Source organism: Corylus avellana, chromosome ca2 (assembly GCF_901000735.1).
Source record: "Corylus avellana chromosome ca2, CavTom2PMs-1.0".
Classification (NCBI taxonomy): Eukaryota; Viridiplantae; Streptophyta; class Magnoliopsida; order Fagales; family Betulaceae; genus Corylus; species Corylus avellana.
The window spans coordinates 35,514,689-35,531,528 of NC_081542.1; the positions used below are offsets into that span (position 1 = coordinate 35,514,689).

The following is a 16,840-nucleotide window of genomic DNA, read 5'->3' on the forward strand; positions in this document are numbered from 1 at the left end:
CAATAACCAGTCATGTTATTGTCGCCTAATAGCTTGATGTCTTCTTGACACGTGTTACCAAGGTTTTATTTCACACTATTGGTTTTCAATTGTTCAACAGAAGTCTAGTACCAAAGAACAAATCTCACTTCCTACAATTTCTAGTCAACTAGAATTACAAAAATTCAGACAGCCTAAGAAACGGGAGTAGTAAAACCAACCCGCCCTGGACAGGTAGACAGATGGGTCCTGCAATCTGTCTCTTAGAATACATGAGCTTCTCTTAAATACGGGCAACCCTAATAACTGAAATCCATCCCTTTAATGTGGCGATGTCAAGAATGTCAACCTAGAAAGAACATTCACATAAAATGAAGCCTAAGGAGATAGCATATGCACCATCAAGAAGGAAACCTTCATCCACCGAGTGTAGAGAGAAAGAGAGATTATTCCAGCATCCTCAGGGAATAATTACAACCAACATATATACCCAATAAATCTGTACAATTGCCAACCTAAACTCAGATGGCCGATACAACTCAAAGCCTCAGACTTCTCAAAGAATAGCTACAAAAAATGTAAGCTTCAACAAGTTTGGATGCCATTTGCTACATTCTATTTGAACAGATTTTGGACAAAAGAAGTCTCCCATGAAATTCACAACACGTCGAAACATCGGATACAGGGATGATCAATAAGCCTAGTTACAAGGCTGTCTGGCTCTGGGATGAGAGCAGATGTCAAGCTGTTCCAAAAATGAAAAGTCAACGAGCCATTCAGAATCTTTCTGAACAAAGCATCTTGTTGAGCTTTATCAGCCTCGGTTGCGGGTGTAGTAAAGTATCTGTTTGCAGCTCAAATGGGTTAAGGAATAAACAAGGAAGAATATGAGAGGTATGTGAACAGTAGGTGCTAAATAATTTCTTTAGAGGCAAAGTGTAGAGCTATATAATAATTCTAAAAAAAAAAATAGTAGAGCTATATAATAGGGAAAATAGAAGAAAGCATAAATCAGACACACACACACATGGTAACTACATTGCTCTGGGGAGCAAAAATCAACGATGCAAGTGACCTGGCTTTCTATGTCAAGCTTTAACATATATCAATTGTCCTTATCATATGATAAATAGCCTTTACCAAAAGCTATAATTAAGACAATAATAGAATGCAACCTATATTGTTTTTCATTAGGGACTGGAAACTTATAACTTCGTCGTTAGGTATCGGAAGCTTCTATTCTGGTTAAACAGGATCTGGTAAGAAAAAAAATATTACTAAAAAAGAAACGAAAGCCTAACCACTAAAAGCCACTGAAAGCACAAAACCAACAAACGGCCAAAAAAACAAACAAACAAAAAATCCAAGACCTACAAAGAGGAAAGGAGACACTACAAAAAGACCAGGGAACTCCAAAAGAAATTTAAGAAGAATATTTCAAACTTTAATAACACACCAGAGGAGACCTACTGAAATCAATATTTTTAATTACTTTTGCTCTTTTTGCACCCAAACCAACCATCCATCTCAAAATGCCCCTCAGACCCAGGAAATGCCCAAGAATTGAAGAAACAAAAAGAAAAAGAAAAGCGCGGGCCCAAATGAAACAGATAGATCAACTGAACCTGGCTACTTAAATCACCACCATAAGACACATTTCCACCCTCATCAAAGTAAGGGGTAACAGAGATTGCTGTTGATTTGAAAAATTGTGCTGGCAGCTGAGTTTCAACATTGAAGTTAATTGAACTCTTTTTTTTTTTTTTGATAAGTAATAACTAGTTTTATTAAAAGCGTAAAGGCACCCCAAAGTATACCGAGAGTATACAATAGGATCACCTAACTAGAAAGGGAAAAGCGAATAAGAAAGTCTTCGTAACTAATCGACACCGGGAATTAATTGAACTCTAAAAAGGGCCCAAAATGTTAAAAGGGGTTCATAGACTTAAATGGGGTTAGTAGATGGCAGCATGGGCCTCATGATAGATGTTAAATAGCCTCAAACTTAAGCCCAAAACAGGTAATAAGACTGGTGCCATGTTTCAGGCATTTGCTGGGAAGTGTGAACCAAGAACACTCTATGGCAACCACTTCTATCCTGCAGCATGCTTGTAATGTCCTGGATCTTTTTCTTTTAGAGATGGGAAGAAAAGTAGGGTCCCACCAGGCATGAGAAGCAACTTGAAAGTAGAAATTTCAGTCTTAGGTTTAGTAGGCATAAAAATGGTAAAACCAAATTTGCTTTTTGAAGATTATAGAATCACCAATCAAGTAGAAACTTGATTGTTATATGCACATATAGCTACCTTCGATTCTAAAAGAAAATGACAATACAAAGAACTTAAATAACACAACATATACAAGAAACACTCTGGATTCTTTATCAAACATATTTACAGGAGAGATTGATCCTAAGAATTTAAGGAAAGAACTTAAATAGCATAAAGATAAGCACAAAGAATAACAAAAATCGGAATTCTATTCCATTCTGCTAGCAGGGATTTATTTTGGTGTCTCTCACAAGAAAATTCAGCGAAACACTTGGAGTATGTTTGATAACGGTTTTGAAAAGTGTTTTATAGTTTTTATTTGAAAAAGTGTTTTGATGTGATATAACAGTGAGAAGTGGTTTTTTGTGAGGTCCACATTTGAGAGAATGTTTATTGTGTGCGGTCCACTTATGAAAATTGTTTGGTTGTATTTTCAAAAAAACAAATACTAAACATGCTTATTTTGAGAAAGCACAAGTGCGTGTAGAGCTGACTTCTTGCATATAAAAAATTAAAAATAATAATAAAAAATAAATAAGTAAAAAGTTAACTCCTTAAATTTTCACGTGATTTCAATTTACTCCTTCAGTATTTAAATCCAACTCCTTTGGTCTTTCACTTCACTCCTATCCAAAATTTCTTACATTGCATTAACGGGATTAAAGCCATGTAGGCAGTTTTGCCACATCACATGCTGTATTTTAAAAAATCTTTATTTATTTATTTTTATTTTATTTTTTTGGTTAAAAAATACCAAAATCCAAAACAAAAGTCCAAAACTAAAGGTGTGGGAATGGCTTGCCCGGTCACCCCTATCGAAGGGTGGCTCCTGCCACCAATGGAAGGGGCAGCTCTTGTGGACAACCACAGCAAAGGGGTGGCTTGCGCAGCTGCCCCCAACTAAGGGGCTGGCTTGGCAGCCAACCCCTGCAAGGGTGTCTCCACCCCCACTACTGGGTGTGGCCTTGCGAGTCACCCCTTGTGTTTTAGGGTGGCTGCACAAACACCCTCGGTTAAAGGCGACTGTGCAAACCACTTGGGTTTGGATCAGTCATGCATGCCACCCCTTCTGTTTCGAATTTCCTCGCTAGCCACCGCCTATGTTTAAGGGTAGCCACACGAGTTGGAAAATTGAGTTTGTAGATCTCCTATTCATCAATTACTTGTATGCTTAGATGATATGGGCACCTAAACTGATGTGATTTTGAAGTACATCTCATGGTGCCTGCGAGCAAATGGAAGAAGTCTTTTTCAATAATAAACCAAGGCTTTATTATAGTGCCTGCTTGTGATGGATCTTGACTTTGAGTTGCAATTTGTTTTCTAGGTATTCAGTTCGCAAATGTTTTAGTGATCAAAATAGATTTTACTTTATGATTGTAAAGTACTTAGAAATATAATCTCCCATCCTATCTTATTGAGGCCTTATAGCAGGATGCCGAAGATTCATTAAATAGATTTTGTTTCAAAAGAAGCACTGCAAAGAATTCATGACCCTTCATAAATCATAATATTGATTAACAAACCCTGAAATTGCAAAGAAAATAAGTTGACACTGCAACAAGGTGTAGTACATCAGCCATTTGCCTCCCACTCAAGCACTAGTTCTAAAAGTTTGACACCATGAAAATCATATCAGTTTAGGTGCCCACATCATCTAAGCATACAAGTAATTGATGAATAGGAGATCTACAAACTCAATTTTATTTGAGGTTAATACTAGAAGATTTCTGTTTTATTTGTCTCTCTCTTAAATATATTACCATGCTCATGTTCAAACAATGTGTGGATTGTCAATGCCTTTGCATGTCTATGCACTAAAACCTATAAGATGGTAAAGAATTTAGAAATATACCTCCTGATATTCTGAGAACTGAGAGGGAAGAAAATGTAAGATGCTTGCACATTCAACTCAAGTTGTTTACTGGATGTCTTCTCTTGACTTGAAAACCTTCTTGCAACTCTTGTCAAAAGATCAGCCCCATTCCATCTCAAACGGGTATCATCATATGTCATATAGAACTCGTTCAAGCATTCCATTATGAAGGGACTACATGGAAAGTGGAAGAATATATCATATCCAAACTTTCAGTGTATAACGCAAAGAAAAATAATTTATCAAATTACTAGACCTCTTACAAAATAACTAATGGAACAAGGAATGCCTGTAAATTAGAGCATATATGTACATATATATAGATGTGTGTGTGTGTGTGTGTAGAAAGATAACATCAGCACCTCATCTGACATCTCTAACATAATTCATTCTTCTAAATTCTAGAGAAAATCTTTCCCTTCAACTCCATGCTCTTTTACCTCAAACTTCCTAAGAAAATTATTACAGTTCAGTGTGATGTTGAGAAACAGAACAGGGTTGATAACAAAATGTATCACAAACAAACAAGCAACCATCCACAGAAGAAAATTTAATAATGTTGTTTTTGAAGAAATCCTGCATATCCCCCAACTCCAAACTCTCTCCTCCCCCAACAATTCAAGGAAAGATTTCAGTTCAGTGCAATGTTAACAAACAGAACATAGAAAGTAGCATTGTTCCTGATAAGAATCCTTATCCAGCTGGATGGTGAAGAGGAAAGAAGAACAGCAGGGGCAGGTGGGGGCACGTGCTAACCATATATCTGGTATAAAACTACTTCTAAATGCACTAGAACCTCAAAATCAAATGAAGATAAATGACAAATACCAAGTGTAACCAAAAACTGATCTCAAATAAACTAGCAAATGAATTCTTACTATCCAAGAATAAGTTCAGTTAGTACCTGTGCTTTCTAAATGCCATCACAGCACCATTCAAAGAACTTTCAGTGAGACGATCCTCCATACCAACAGAGTTATTAAGCAAAGACAATGGTTTCAAAACTATGATATCGGAATCAAGATATATTCCACCATATCTGGACAACACAACAAAAGAGAAACAAATAATTTAAGTTGAAAACACAAACAAAATCAACAAAATTGCTCATATTAGAAACAATGTAGTCTATTCCAATCCATTATTAGATGACCAGATATCAGCATCCAGAAAATTATAAAGGATACATCCAACTAAGAATAACTTGTTCAGCATTAGCCACTAAAAACAGACGCTGTGAGCTTAAGAACTCAACACATGCATGGTTTCCTCCTCAACATGTCAGAGGGAAACAACCTCTTGCGATAGTATAGTCTCTTCAGATAGCAGTCAAAAGTGCAGTTTTAAGGAAGCACATATAACATGCAATTCATCTATTTGTCAAAATCTCTAGAAACAAAGTGAAATGAAAGTGCTCCCATAACTGCTTGGCTTACAAGAAAAGTTTCGAGGAAATAATACACTACTTTCCCACAATGCATTATCCTGTAAAAAATCCAAGATTAAATTTGAGTCAACTTTTTCTTGCAGGAAACTACTACCAGTGAGATCAGCATCTTTTATTGACAACCAAGCACATAAAATGAATAAAAAAATAGGGAAAAGGTACAAATCCCTACCACCCCATTATCAATGTCCCCCTAAACTACCAATTGACATTTTAGTTTATTCCAGACGCTAGAAGAGTAAGACTATTCTTAAGTCTCTTGGCCAAACGTCAACTTTGGATTTAGGTAATCCTATGCCTACTTCTACTTTAGACACCTCAATACCTGTAGTTAATGATATGAATCTTCTTATTGCCAAACGCAAAGGAACTAGATCTTGTACTTGGCATTCCATGTCTGATTTTGTTTCTTATAATAATCTTTCATTATCCTATCATACTTTTATTTCCAAACTATCTTCTAAGTCTATTCCCCTAAGTGCCCAAGAGGCACTTGGCAATCCAAAGTGGAGGGAAGCAATGGAGGAAGAGATGAAAGCCCTTCAGAAAGACCTTAGGAGGGTTAGTAATGACACAATTCATTGGGACATTAACTTCACCAGGTTGTTGCATGCTTGGGAGGTGGACTCCACCTCCTTTTTCTTCAAGGTTTTGTATTCCGCTAGAGTGGGTAGGGAGGGTGATGATAGCCTATGTTGGAAGCCCTCAAAAAGAAGATCTTTTGAGGTCAAAACTTTTTATAAGGTTCTTCTTCCTAATGTTGCTTCCCCTTTCACTTGGAAGAGTGTTTGGAGGACTAAGGCTCCTTTGTGTCTGGCTTTCTTTACGTGGACAGCTTCCCTTGGGAAAATTCTCACTTTGGATAATCTCCACAAGCGTCACATCATAATGACAAATTGGTGTTGTATGTGTAAAAAGAGTGGAAAAACTCCGGATCATCTCCTACTTCATTGTAATGTCGCTAGAGAGCTGTGGATTATAGTTTTTCAAATGTTTGGGGTAGAGTGGGTTATGCCTCAACAGATGGTGGACCTTTTGGTGTGTTGGAATAGGAGGGTCGGCTGGAGTGACAACATTATTGTTTGGAATATGATACCTTCCTTCTTATTATGGTGCATATGAGAGAGAAAGGAACGCTCAAAGTTTCAGTGATCAAGAAAGAACGAGCACGGATCGATGGACCTGTCTTCTCAAATTCTTATTTGAGTGGAGTGGTTAATGGTAAAGTGTGTAAATTGAAGAAGGCATTGTATGGACCAAAACAATCTCCTAGAACGTGGTATGAGAGATTTTCCAGAGCTTGACTATAGGTAGACAAGGCTTATCACACCTTTTTTCATCATACATCTTTACAAGGAATGGTAACTACTCTAATTGTTTATGTGGATAACGTAGTACTGACTGAAAATGATGATGAAGACATTTTTTTTTTTTTGATAAGTGATGATAAAGAAATATAAAAGTTAATAAAATACTGCCAATGAGTTTGAAATAAAAGACTAGAGAACTTTAAAATATGTTTTGAGCCTTGAGGTAACTAGATTGAGACATGTTATATTCGTCTAGTAGATAAAGGTAGATATCAACAATTAGTTGGTACGCTAATCTATTTGTCTCACACTCATTCAGACATTGCCTATGCGGTTAGTGTATTGAGCCAACTTATGCACCACATGAGTCTCATACGGAAGCCGTTAACAGAATTCTTTGCTATCTGAAAACCTCATTAGACATGATCATTTGAAAATAGAATTGTATTTAGATGCAAATTAAGCTAAGTCAATCACGAATCGGAGATCTACTTCAAGAAATTGCACTTTTGTGGGAGAAAAACTAGGCTATGCTTGGAAATATCACTAAAAACTTTTTTTTTCTTTTTTTTTTTTCACACCTAATAAGAATATTTTTACAAAATAGGTGCATAATTTTTTTTTTTTTTTTAGGTAATATCAATTATATAAAAGCGCAAAGAGGCGCAACCCATGTACACAAGAAGTATACAATAAAGCCCACATATACAAACCCTCAACATAGGAGACGGGTGGTCACGCAGTCACCACAACAGGCCAAGGGTAGCTCGACCACCTCAACAAGCCAAAGGTGGCGGTGCAAGCACCCGACCAAATAGGGCTGACTGCAAGGCTTGTACTGGTTAGAGGTGGTTGTGCAGCTATCACAATAGGTCACGGGTGGCCGCATGGGGACACCTCAACCAGATCAAGGTAGCTGCGCAACCACCCTAACCAAATTAGGTTGGACGGATGGCCACCTCTGTCCTGATCGAAGGCAGCTACACGACCACTCTTTTTTTAAAAAAAATTTTATTTTATAAGTAACAAACTAGCTCTACATCTGCTTGTGTTTTCTCAAAATAAGTATCTGCACCCCTGCGGAAAACATTTTCTCAAATGTGACCAAAAAATACTTCTCACCTTTAAATCACATCAAAACACTTTTTCTTTTTTTCTTTTTTATAAAAAGAATAAAATTAAAAAATAAATAAAAACACTTTTGAAACGCATTATCAAACATACCCCTAGTTACCTAGTGTAGTAGGAAACAGTGAGTAGTTTCTAGATCAAGTGTAAAAGTTGAATTTCAAATTTCTAGATCAAGTGTAAAAGTTGAATTTCAAGCCATGGCACACGAGGTATATAATTTTTTTTCGTTGAAGATACTATTGAAAGAACTTAGATATGACTATAACAATCCTATATGATTATAGCACCGTCTGGCAAACCCGTCCCCTCTCCTCAACACTATTCACGCTTCATTTTCCCAAAAAAATCAACATCAAAACATTCTTTCTTTTTTCATTTTTTTATATCACGTCATTCACTTTTTATATCACATCATGTACTTTTTACTACTATTCAAATAAAAAAAATACCACAAAACAAAGCTTTTTCGTTTTTCCATACCAAACATTCTTACTTTTTTCTACATCAATCCACGTCAACTATAGTAATAACGGGAAAAAAAATTTTAACAAACACTCCCTATATTTCTACATTAGGACTTCAATTAATATTATTCATAATTTAGTTCAACAAGATCGAACTACATATCTTGAAATTTATAGACATTTTATCAAGAAAAATATTGCATGCAAGATTAATTAGCAAACCTTATTTGAAGAAAGGAGAACAACTTGCAGATATTTGGATGAAAGTGTCCAGTAGTGTTCTTATGCATGAGAGAGATCCTTTTTTTCTCAGCTTGAAGGGGAGAGTTGAAAAAGGAGACTTAGTGAATTTATGCTCTAATTTTATTCTATGAGCTTATTGCCATTATTCTCTTATTTTATTGTCATTATTAGTGTAATCTGCATTAACTACATATCCATAATAATTTGTATTACTTTTCGATTTAAACACATGTATATGCCGTATGTATGGTAGGTGTATCAAGTAAGAATACAATTTCTTCTTTCTCTCTTCCTTGTTCTCTTCATTTTCTTTGCTTTCAACTTTTATAACAGACATTCCATGTCCAGAACTAAGATGGGAGAAAAAAGTAGAGGTTCTAAAGACGGTTCAATATGCAACTCTATAGTCACAGAGAATTAAGAGACAAATGGCATAATTAATATATATATATATATATCATAGTGCAAGTGTCTACCCTTGATCTGAACATCAAGCAATATTAGACCAATTCAAACTAGAGATATAGTTGAAGATAAATACAATGAAGATATAGTTGAAAAGGGGATTTGTTGTGAGTGACCTTGGAAGGTAGGTGGTTGATGAGGTAAGCGGTTGTTTCAAATGTAGAATCCCATAGAGTTAGGGGGGCTTGAGCCATGGCAAGGAGGGTGAGGCCGGTTTCAACAATGTGTCTATGGCGACGCTGAACAGAACCCATTTGGTGATGAGTGTGAGGACAGCTGGATCTATAGGTGATGCCTAGTGACGGTAAGGAGGATTGGAGAGGGCGAAATTCCTCTCCATTGTCACTTTGGACAGATTGTATTTTATGGCCAAAATAGGTTTCAACCAGATTCTTAAAACGAAGAAATATAGTAGGAACCTCAGATTTGTGTGTTACAAGAAAGAGCCAGATATATTTGGTGAAATCATCAACAATGCAAATACCTTACCTCCAATCCTATGTTTCATGGACGAACAAAGCATATTGCCATTGACTACCACTTTGTACGTGATAAAGTGGCTGACAAGATTCTAGATGTCCAATTCATATCTATTAAGGATCAAGTGGCTGCCATTCTCACTAAGCCTCTAGTCTCCAAGAAGTTCACACTACTCAAGTCCAATCTCAGCGTTAGACCTCCACCGTCGAGATTGCGGGGGTATATTAGACCAATTCAAACTAGAGATATAGTTGAAGATAAATACAAGGAAGATATAGTTGAAGATAAATACAAGGAAGATGAACATCAAGTAGAATACTCACAATAGGACTCTAGTTCTCATCTTGAGTGTAACGTGTATTACTGTTATAGAGTTTAAGTTAGAATTGTTTTGTATCTCAATTGATTATATATATACAACACTGCTGTACCGGTTGGGATAAGCAGCATTGCAGAAACGTACATCTCATAAGCAAGCTCATATAGAAATCACATTTGTGTGTCAAAGTACATCTCATTCCCAAACAAAAACTTATAGGATAAAGCTATTATTTTCTAATATGAATGTACAAATCCTGCTTCTGATAAATATTTGCTTTAACTTGAGTAGAAAATACCAATGATCTGCCTCATAGGCATGTGAGGGTTGTGGTTTATCAATGACGCAATTATGGAGACATCTTTGCAATAGTATGCTTCACAGAGTAATTAGTGAAGTGATAACCATAGAGTATTTATTGTTTTCAAGAAAAATAAGAACCCTAGCCCTTAGTTTCAAACCTTCGACCTCAAGATTTGTAGTTTCAAACATGCAACCTCAAGATTTGAGTTATTCATATTAACCTTGCTGAATGTGATTGTGTAGCAGAAATTTTGTAAAATGTTCTGCATTTTTCTCATTCAACCTTTCTTTTCTCTCCTCACAAGAAACTAGAAGGAAAAAAAAAATATTCAAGACTCGCCTATTGATTACCCAATCTTCACATTATGCCTCTGCTTCTCATATCCATATATTTGCATGGGTTATGACCATAACTTGTTAAGGTTACTCATGTAAAACAAAAAAAAAAAAAATACATACTTTAATATAAGATGCTTTCTCTGGGATTACAGCAAATTAGCACGTTCATATGATAACCATGCCTACAAGTATAATGTACTAGTGTTTATCAAATCTTCATGTGTATGACCACCCCCTTTACCAAGTCCTGCTGCATTTCCCTTTTATATGTATATCTAGTCTTCATGATCACTAAATAGAAACTTACAATCTTCATGCTAACTAAAGTAGAAACCAATCAAAGACTTCACTGATAGATAGTCGAAAGTGGAATGAAAAGAACTCATGAAAAGAAAATACTAAAAATTGGCTACCCTATATGATAATATAAATCGTACTAAGCACACTTACTTGTAGAGAGCGGCAAGACGGACAAGCTCACTATAGTGAGTAGGATAAAACTTTGTGTTTCTCCATTCAAACCAGACAGAAGCAAATACATGTGTCCGCGTATCCTTCAGCAATTCATCAAGATTTGGCATGGCCACAGCAACTTTGTACCTGAAAAAATAAATGTGTTTTAGACAGTATACTATAAAATGGTAAAACAAATCAACTAAAAAAAAGGGCAAATAGGATGAGAATATACCCATCATTCACAAAGCTATGCTTAAAAAAATCAAGCTCAATCGTCTCTGAGAACATCACAACACAGGCATCTGGATGCTGAGAGAGCAAACTCTCAAGCCCCCGCTGGTGCCTCACACTATACATCCAAGGCGGCGAATTCCACACCATAAAAACTCTCATATCACACTTCCCCTTCCTGAAAAACGCATCCATGAAATCCGAAAACGACAAATGCGGATGCAGACCGGGGTAGTACCCCCATCTCTTTCCATCCCCATATATATGACCCGAAAACTCAGTCTTATCCCCAACCTCACCACCCTCTAAACCCAACTCATCATTCAACTTATCATTCTTATTGGAATCCATAATTATATTGCTATCCAATCCATTACCTACATTTTCAACAAAAGTCCTATGCTCTGCTCTCTTACTGTCTCTCTTATCAGACAAATTCAATACCCCATCCTTTTTATTTACAGTCCTACTATTCAATCCATTACCTAAAGTTGTACGCTTTGCTCTATTCAATCCAATGTGGTTTTCTCCGGATTTCGAAACCCTAATCGTGTCCGAAACGCTCAACGGCTTCTTGGCCAAAAATGGGGTTTTCTTGAACTCGTTTAACCACCATTTCTGGACCAGGCGATCGCCCCTCGTGAGCGTGGTGACACCAATGCCATCGGGGTCTTGAAGCATTGGATTGTTGAGAGGGTTCAGAGCCTCCAAATTGGACTTGAACATCTTGTCCCTCCTCAAGAAATCGCTCTTCTTATCGAACCAACTCCCCCAGCCTTCCCTCAATGGCGAGGCTCTCCCACGACCCGTCGTTTTCACTAGCAACGCGTCCTCGATCGAGACCACCTCGCTCGCCTTCCTCCGCACCATCTCGTCCACCGGCACGTCGTCGGACCCGAACGCTGCCTTACTCCGATCCTCAGACTCAGACCCTGAGCGATCGTCTTCCCACTCGTCGATCGAGCGCTTGTTAAACGACCTCCTGATGGCTCCACTGACATGGTCGAAGAAGTAGCCCGAAACCCGAGGCCGATCCGATCCGTCGCCTTCTGCATCTTCTTCTTCGTCAGATTCGTCTTGTTGCTGTGGATCTTCTTCGACGATGTCGAGCTCGTCGATTTTGTCTTCGGAGTTGGAAACGTCGTCGTCTTGGGTGTCGGAGAGGAGGGGGTTGGATTCCACGTCGTTTCGTGAGTTGGTGAAGTAGCGGTGGTGGCGAGTGTGAGATGGGGCGTGGGAGAGGCGCGTGTACAGGACAGAGACTGAGAGGAGGAGGAGCAGCGCTGAGATGACGGCGCAAGCCTGCGCGCCGTAACGCGGCCGCCGACGTGTCCGGAGGTTACGAAGCATTTTTCCCGCCGTTAGCCTTAACGAGAAACGGTCGCCATCGTACGGGAATGTGAGAGAGAGAGAGATAAAGCGTGAGGAAGAGTGTAATTTCTCAGTCACATCACATGAGACCCGCGGTGTTGTCTGTGGGCCAATCTAACCACGTGTCAAATCTGTAGGCATTTGGAGAAATCTTTAGAGCTCATGCTTTTTTTATAGGAAAAACAAATCTATAGTTTTGTTGTGATTTCAATTTTATCTTTCATTTTTCAATTTCGATAATTAATTCTTTATGTATTACCCATATTTATCATTATTCCCATTTATATCACACCGGTTAATATGCCGTACGTTATGCTCGTCTACCGCATCTAGACCATGTCATACACAAAAAATAAAAAATAAAGGAAAAGCTAAGCAAGTGGATGTGATCTAGCCACCACCTTCTAGATAGACGCTCCTAACCTAAACACACGTGGTAATTCATTTTAATCGAAAGTTTTATTAAAAACTCCTTAAGTTTTGTCTAGTTTCTAATTATTTAGAGTTTGGGACGAAACCACCGGAGGAATGTCGGAGTCTACGTTACTAACAGGGCGGGTGGATAGGATTTTCACCATTACAGTTGATAACGCCTCGTATAATGGTCTTGTTATTTTTTTTTTTCTAATAATAATGATCTTGTTATTGATTATATGGAATGAGGATAAAAGATAAGGATTGTACCATTTTGGGAGGTGAGTTTCTTCACATACGATGTGCTGCACAAATTTTGAATCTTATTGTCACTAATGATTTGAAACACGTTCATGACTTGATAATAAAGGTTAGAAAAGATGTGAAATACGTAAGGTATTAGTCAATGAGGTTGGCCAAGTTTAAGGAGCGTATAGGGAAGGTAAAGATTCATAGTAAAAAACTAGTGTTTATAGATATTTTCACAAATGATACTCAACGTACTAAATGTTGAGCGCAGCTGAAAAGTACAAAAGAACCTTTAAACTAATGGGGAAGAGGATAATCATTTAGCACCTCCTAAATATGATGATTGTAAAAAGTTTCATATATTTGTAAAGTTTATGAAAAATATATATATATATATAATGTCACATTGAACCTTTGTGGTTCAATTTATGTGACCTTCAATGTACATTTTCAGTAAATTTGTATCATTCAAAACACCTTGAATGATATGTGTAGCGGTGATGATCCTATCATGAATGTCATGGCAATTAATATGAAAAATAAGTATGAGAAGTATTGAGAGAGTATGAAATCTATGGATAGGATAAACTTAATGTTATGTTGTTTTTGTCCTTAACCTACCCCTCAAGATAAACGCTTTGGTATTTTGGATAAAAATGTGTAATGGAAAGTAGTGGTCGGGTGACATAGAGACAAAAGTGAAACACCTTATGAACCGTTTGATTAAGCAATCCAATAAGTTACATCGAGGTACTAGTAAAAGTTTTGGTGTGGCTCAAGGAAGTTTTAATGCTACTTTCTTTAATATTATTGATGATGACTCCGTACCGGCCACAGATAAATTTACATTATTGTTTACCCAACCTTTAGAAAGGATAATAATTTGGATGGTAGATTAGAGGTGGATATGTATTTTTTGGATGGGCGTGAAACATCAACATTCCGAGTTTTATATTTTAGCTTTGTGGAAAATGAATTCGGTCAAATATCTTATCATTGCAGAAATAGCACGTAATGATTGGTCATCTCTATTTTCACTATTGCCTCTAAGTCGACCTTTAGCACTGTGGGAAGTATATTGGATCCCTTTACAAGTTCATTGCCTCCATTTACCGCTGAGATCTTGATTTGCACATAAAAATTGATGAGGAACAAACCAATTGATATTCGGGAGTTGGAGGAATTTGTGGAATCCTTTGATAATCAAGGTAAATATTCAAAATTGAAGACTCCGTTTACTTCGACGTAAAATGATTTTCTAGAAAATGATTTCCATATTTTATGGTGTTTACTGCAATGTAAAATAGTGGTCCACGAAAAATATTTTCCTTTTGACCGAAAATTCTTCTTTAATTTTTGGAAAATTGTACCATTTTTCGACTTTAAGCATCTCATTCTCAAATCGACGGACCCTGCCAAGACTCGCCTAAGACCTCACCGGGACTTGCCCAGGACTCGCCAGGACCTGACCGGGACCCGATCGGACCTAAACAGGACCCATCCAAACTTGCCCAAAACCCGCCCAAGACTTGACCAAGACCCGCTCGAGACCTGACCGGGACCCGCCCAAGACTTGTCTGAGACCCTGCCAGGGCTTGCTCAGAACCCGCCCGGGACTTGACCGGGATCCCGTCAAGACCCGTCCAAGACTTGATCGGGACCCTGCTGGGACCTGCCTGAGACCCGCCCGTGACTTTATTGGGACCCGCCCGAGACCCCATCAAGATTTGACCGAGACTCGCCTAAGACCCGCCCAGGACTCGTCGAAAAATATTTTCGGCACAATGAAAATGATTTCTTAGAAAACATTTTCCGGTATTTTGCATGTACGAAAAATCAGGCGGGTCCCGTTCGTCGGAAAACATTTTCAGTAGAAAACATTTTTCGGTATTTGGTGTGTACGCAAAATTATATTAAATACTAAATTACGAAAATGTTCCTATCGGGTCTTGGGCGGGTCCTGTCAGGGTTTCGGGCTGATCCCGACGGGGTCCTGATAGGGTCCAGATGGGGTTCGGGCAAGTCCCGGGTGAGTCGCAGTAGGGTCCTTGCATGACTTGGTTCGAACACCTCTAAGACTTGGTCATGACATTTTCCTAATTTAGAATTTAATATGATTTAATGAAAAAATATATAATAAAAAAAAACTTAATTTTCTATGCGCGGTAAATACCGTAAAATATTTTTGACATAAAACATTTTTAGAAAAAATGTCTTTTCTGAAAATATTTTCCGACGAAAACTATTTTTTATGTAAGCATGTTCTTTTTTATTGTAGATGAGCCTCCACCTTCAACTTCAAGAAGGAAAGCATCTCTTGGCTAACAAGGTTAGTTATTTTTTTTTTTCAACTTTTATTTATTTTACTTTAAATTGAATTGTACTTGTTGGGGCACCGACTTGGTTGCTATTGTCTGCGACATAATTAGTGCATTTTGTAGTGTTGCTTGGAATTCCATAGACTATAATTCCAGCCTCTGACAATAATTCAAGGCAATTGAAGTCAATTCATTTGTATTTTTTTCTTCAAAGAATATAATTCAATTCAATTGTATTTTTTAGTTTTTACAATTACATTTAGCAAATTCGAAGTGTATTTACAATCCAATTTACATGAATTGCCCAAAGTTTATAATAGATGTATTTTTTTTTTTTTTCCAGATTACAATTCAGTTTATTAACACTTGTATTGTCAAATATTTACTATTTAATTTACTTGTGTTTTCATATTACAGGTCTTCTTAATTATTATAATGCATTTTGTTAAAAAAAAAAAAGGAAAAGATTAAACTCATCTAAAAAAGGCCACATAAGGCTTAAGACTGGTAAAAAAAATTGGGCTAAAAACGACATGCCCATGTAAAAGAAGTCAATAGTTAAAAACCCAAAGGCCAAAAAATCCCAAAACATGAAGCTAAGCTAATGTGCATGGGCAATTAGTTTTAAAAATAAAATAAGATAAAATATAACTCACTAACAACCCTTAGAATTTTTACTCGATTTGAAATCTCCAAAATTTAAAAACTTTTCAATTTCTTTTAATTAGCTCATTCGATTATAATTTTTCATTAATTTTGTCAAAACATCCAAAATACCTATAATTTTTTATAAAAAATAAAAAATAAAAAAAATAAATTGTAAAAATGTTTTTTTATAAAAAAAAATAAACGCTTGAATCTTCACAATTTTTTATCACAAAAAATATGGGTATTTTGAGAATTTTGAAAAGACTTAACGAAAAATTCTAACGGAATGAGATAATTAAAATTTTCAAGGTAAGAAAATTAGCAAATACTGATAGCCCCAGCTAAATGCATTCTTCTGGAGAAGAAAAGAAGCAACATCAAATTAAAATAACGTACACCATTAGGACCAGGGGGATCCTCAGCAATAAAATATCTTCCATTTGCCAAAACACAAGACATTGAATTCTTTCAAGACTAAGGCTTAAAAAAAAGATATTTATCATCTGTATTGAAAACTGTAGCAAAGC

At 36.8% G+C, this 16,840-nt stretch overlaps 1 protein-coding gene across 1 annotated transcript; it reads right to left on the reverse strand.

The window, feature by feature from the left end:
- Window positions 1-346: 346 nt before the first annotated feature.
- Window positions 347-12,746, reverse strand: LOC132170738 (uncharacterized protein At4g19900). The gene is made up of 5 exons (XM_059581824.1): window positions 11,315-12,746; window positions 11,077-11,226; window positions 5,030-5,164; window positions 4,105-4,299; window positions 347-823 (listed from the first exon to the last, which is right to left on the reverse strand). The coding sequence occupies exons 1-5, from the start codon at window positions 12,661-12,663 to the stop codon at window positions 637-639; spliced, it is 2,016 nt and encodes a 671-aa protein (XP_059437807.1). The 5' UTR covers window positions 12,664-12,746; the 3' UTR covers window positions 347-636.
- Between the last annotated feature and the right edge of the window lie 4,094 nt (window positions 12,747-16,840).

Bases quoted from the DNA above. Each gene is read 5' to 3' on its own strand.
- LOC132170738 (XM_059581824.1), bottom strand. From the start codon at position 12,663: ATGCTTCGTAACCTCCGGACACGTCGGCGGCCGCGTTACGGCGCGCAG. The intron at 11,227-11,314 runs GTATATTCTCAT...TTATTTTTTCAG, and splicing joins CATAGCTTTGTGAATGATGG to GTACAAAGTTGCTGTGGCCA. The intron at 5,165-11,076 runs GTAAGTGTGCTT...TGTGTTGTCCAG, and splicing joins CGTCTTGCCGCTCTCTACAA to ATATGGTGGAATATATCTTG.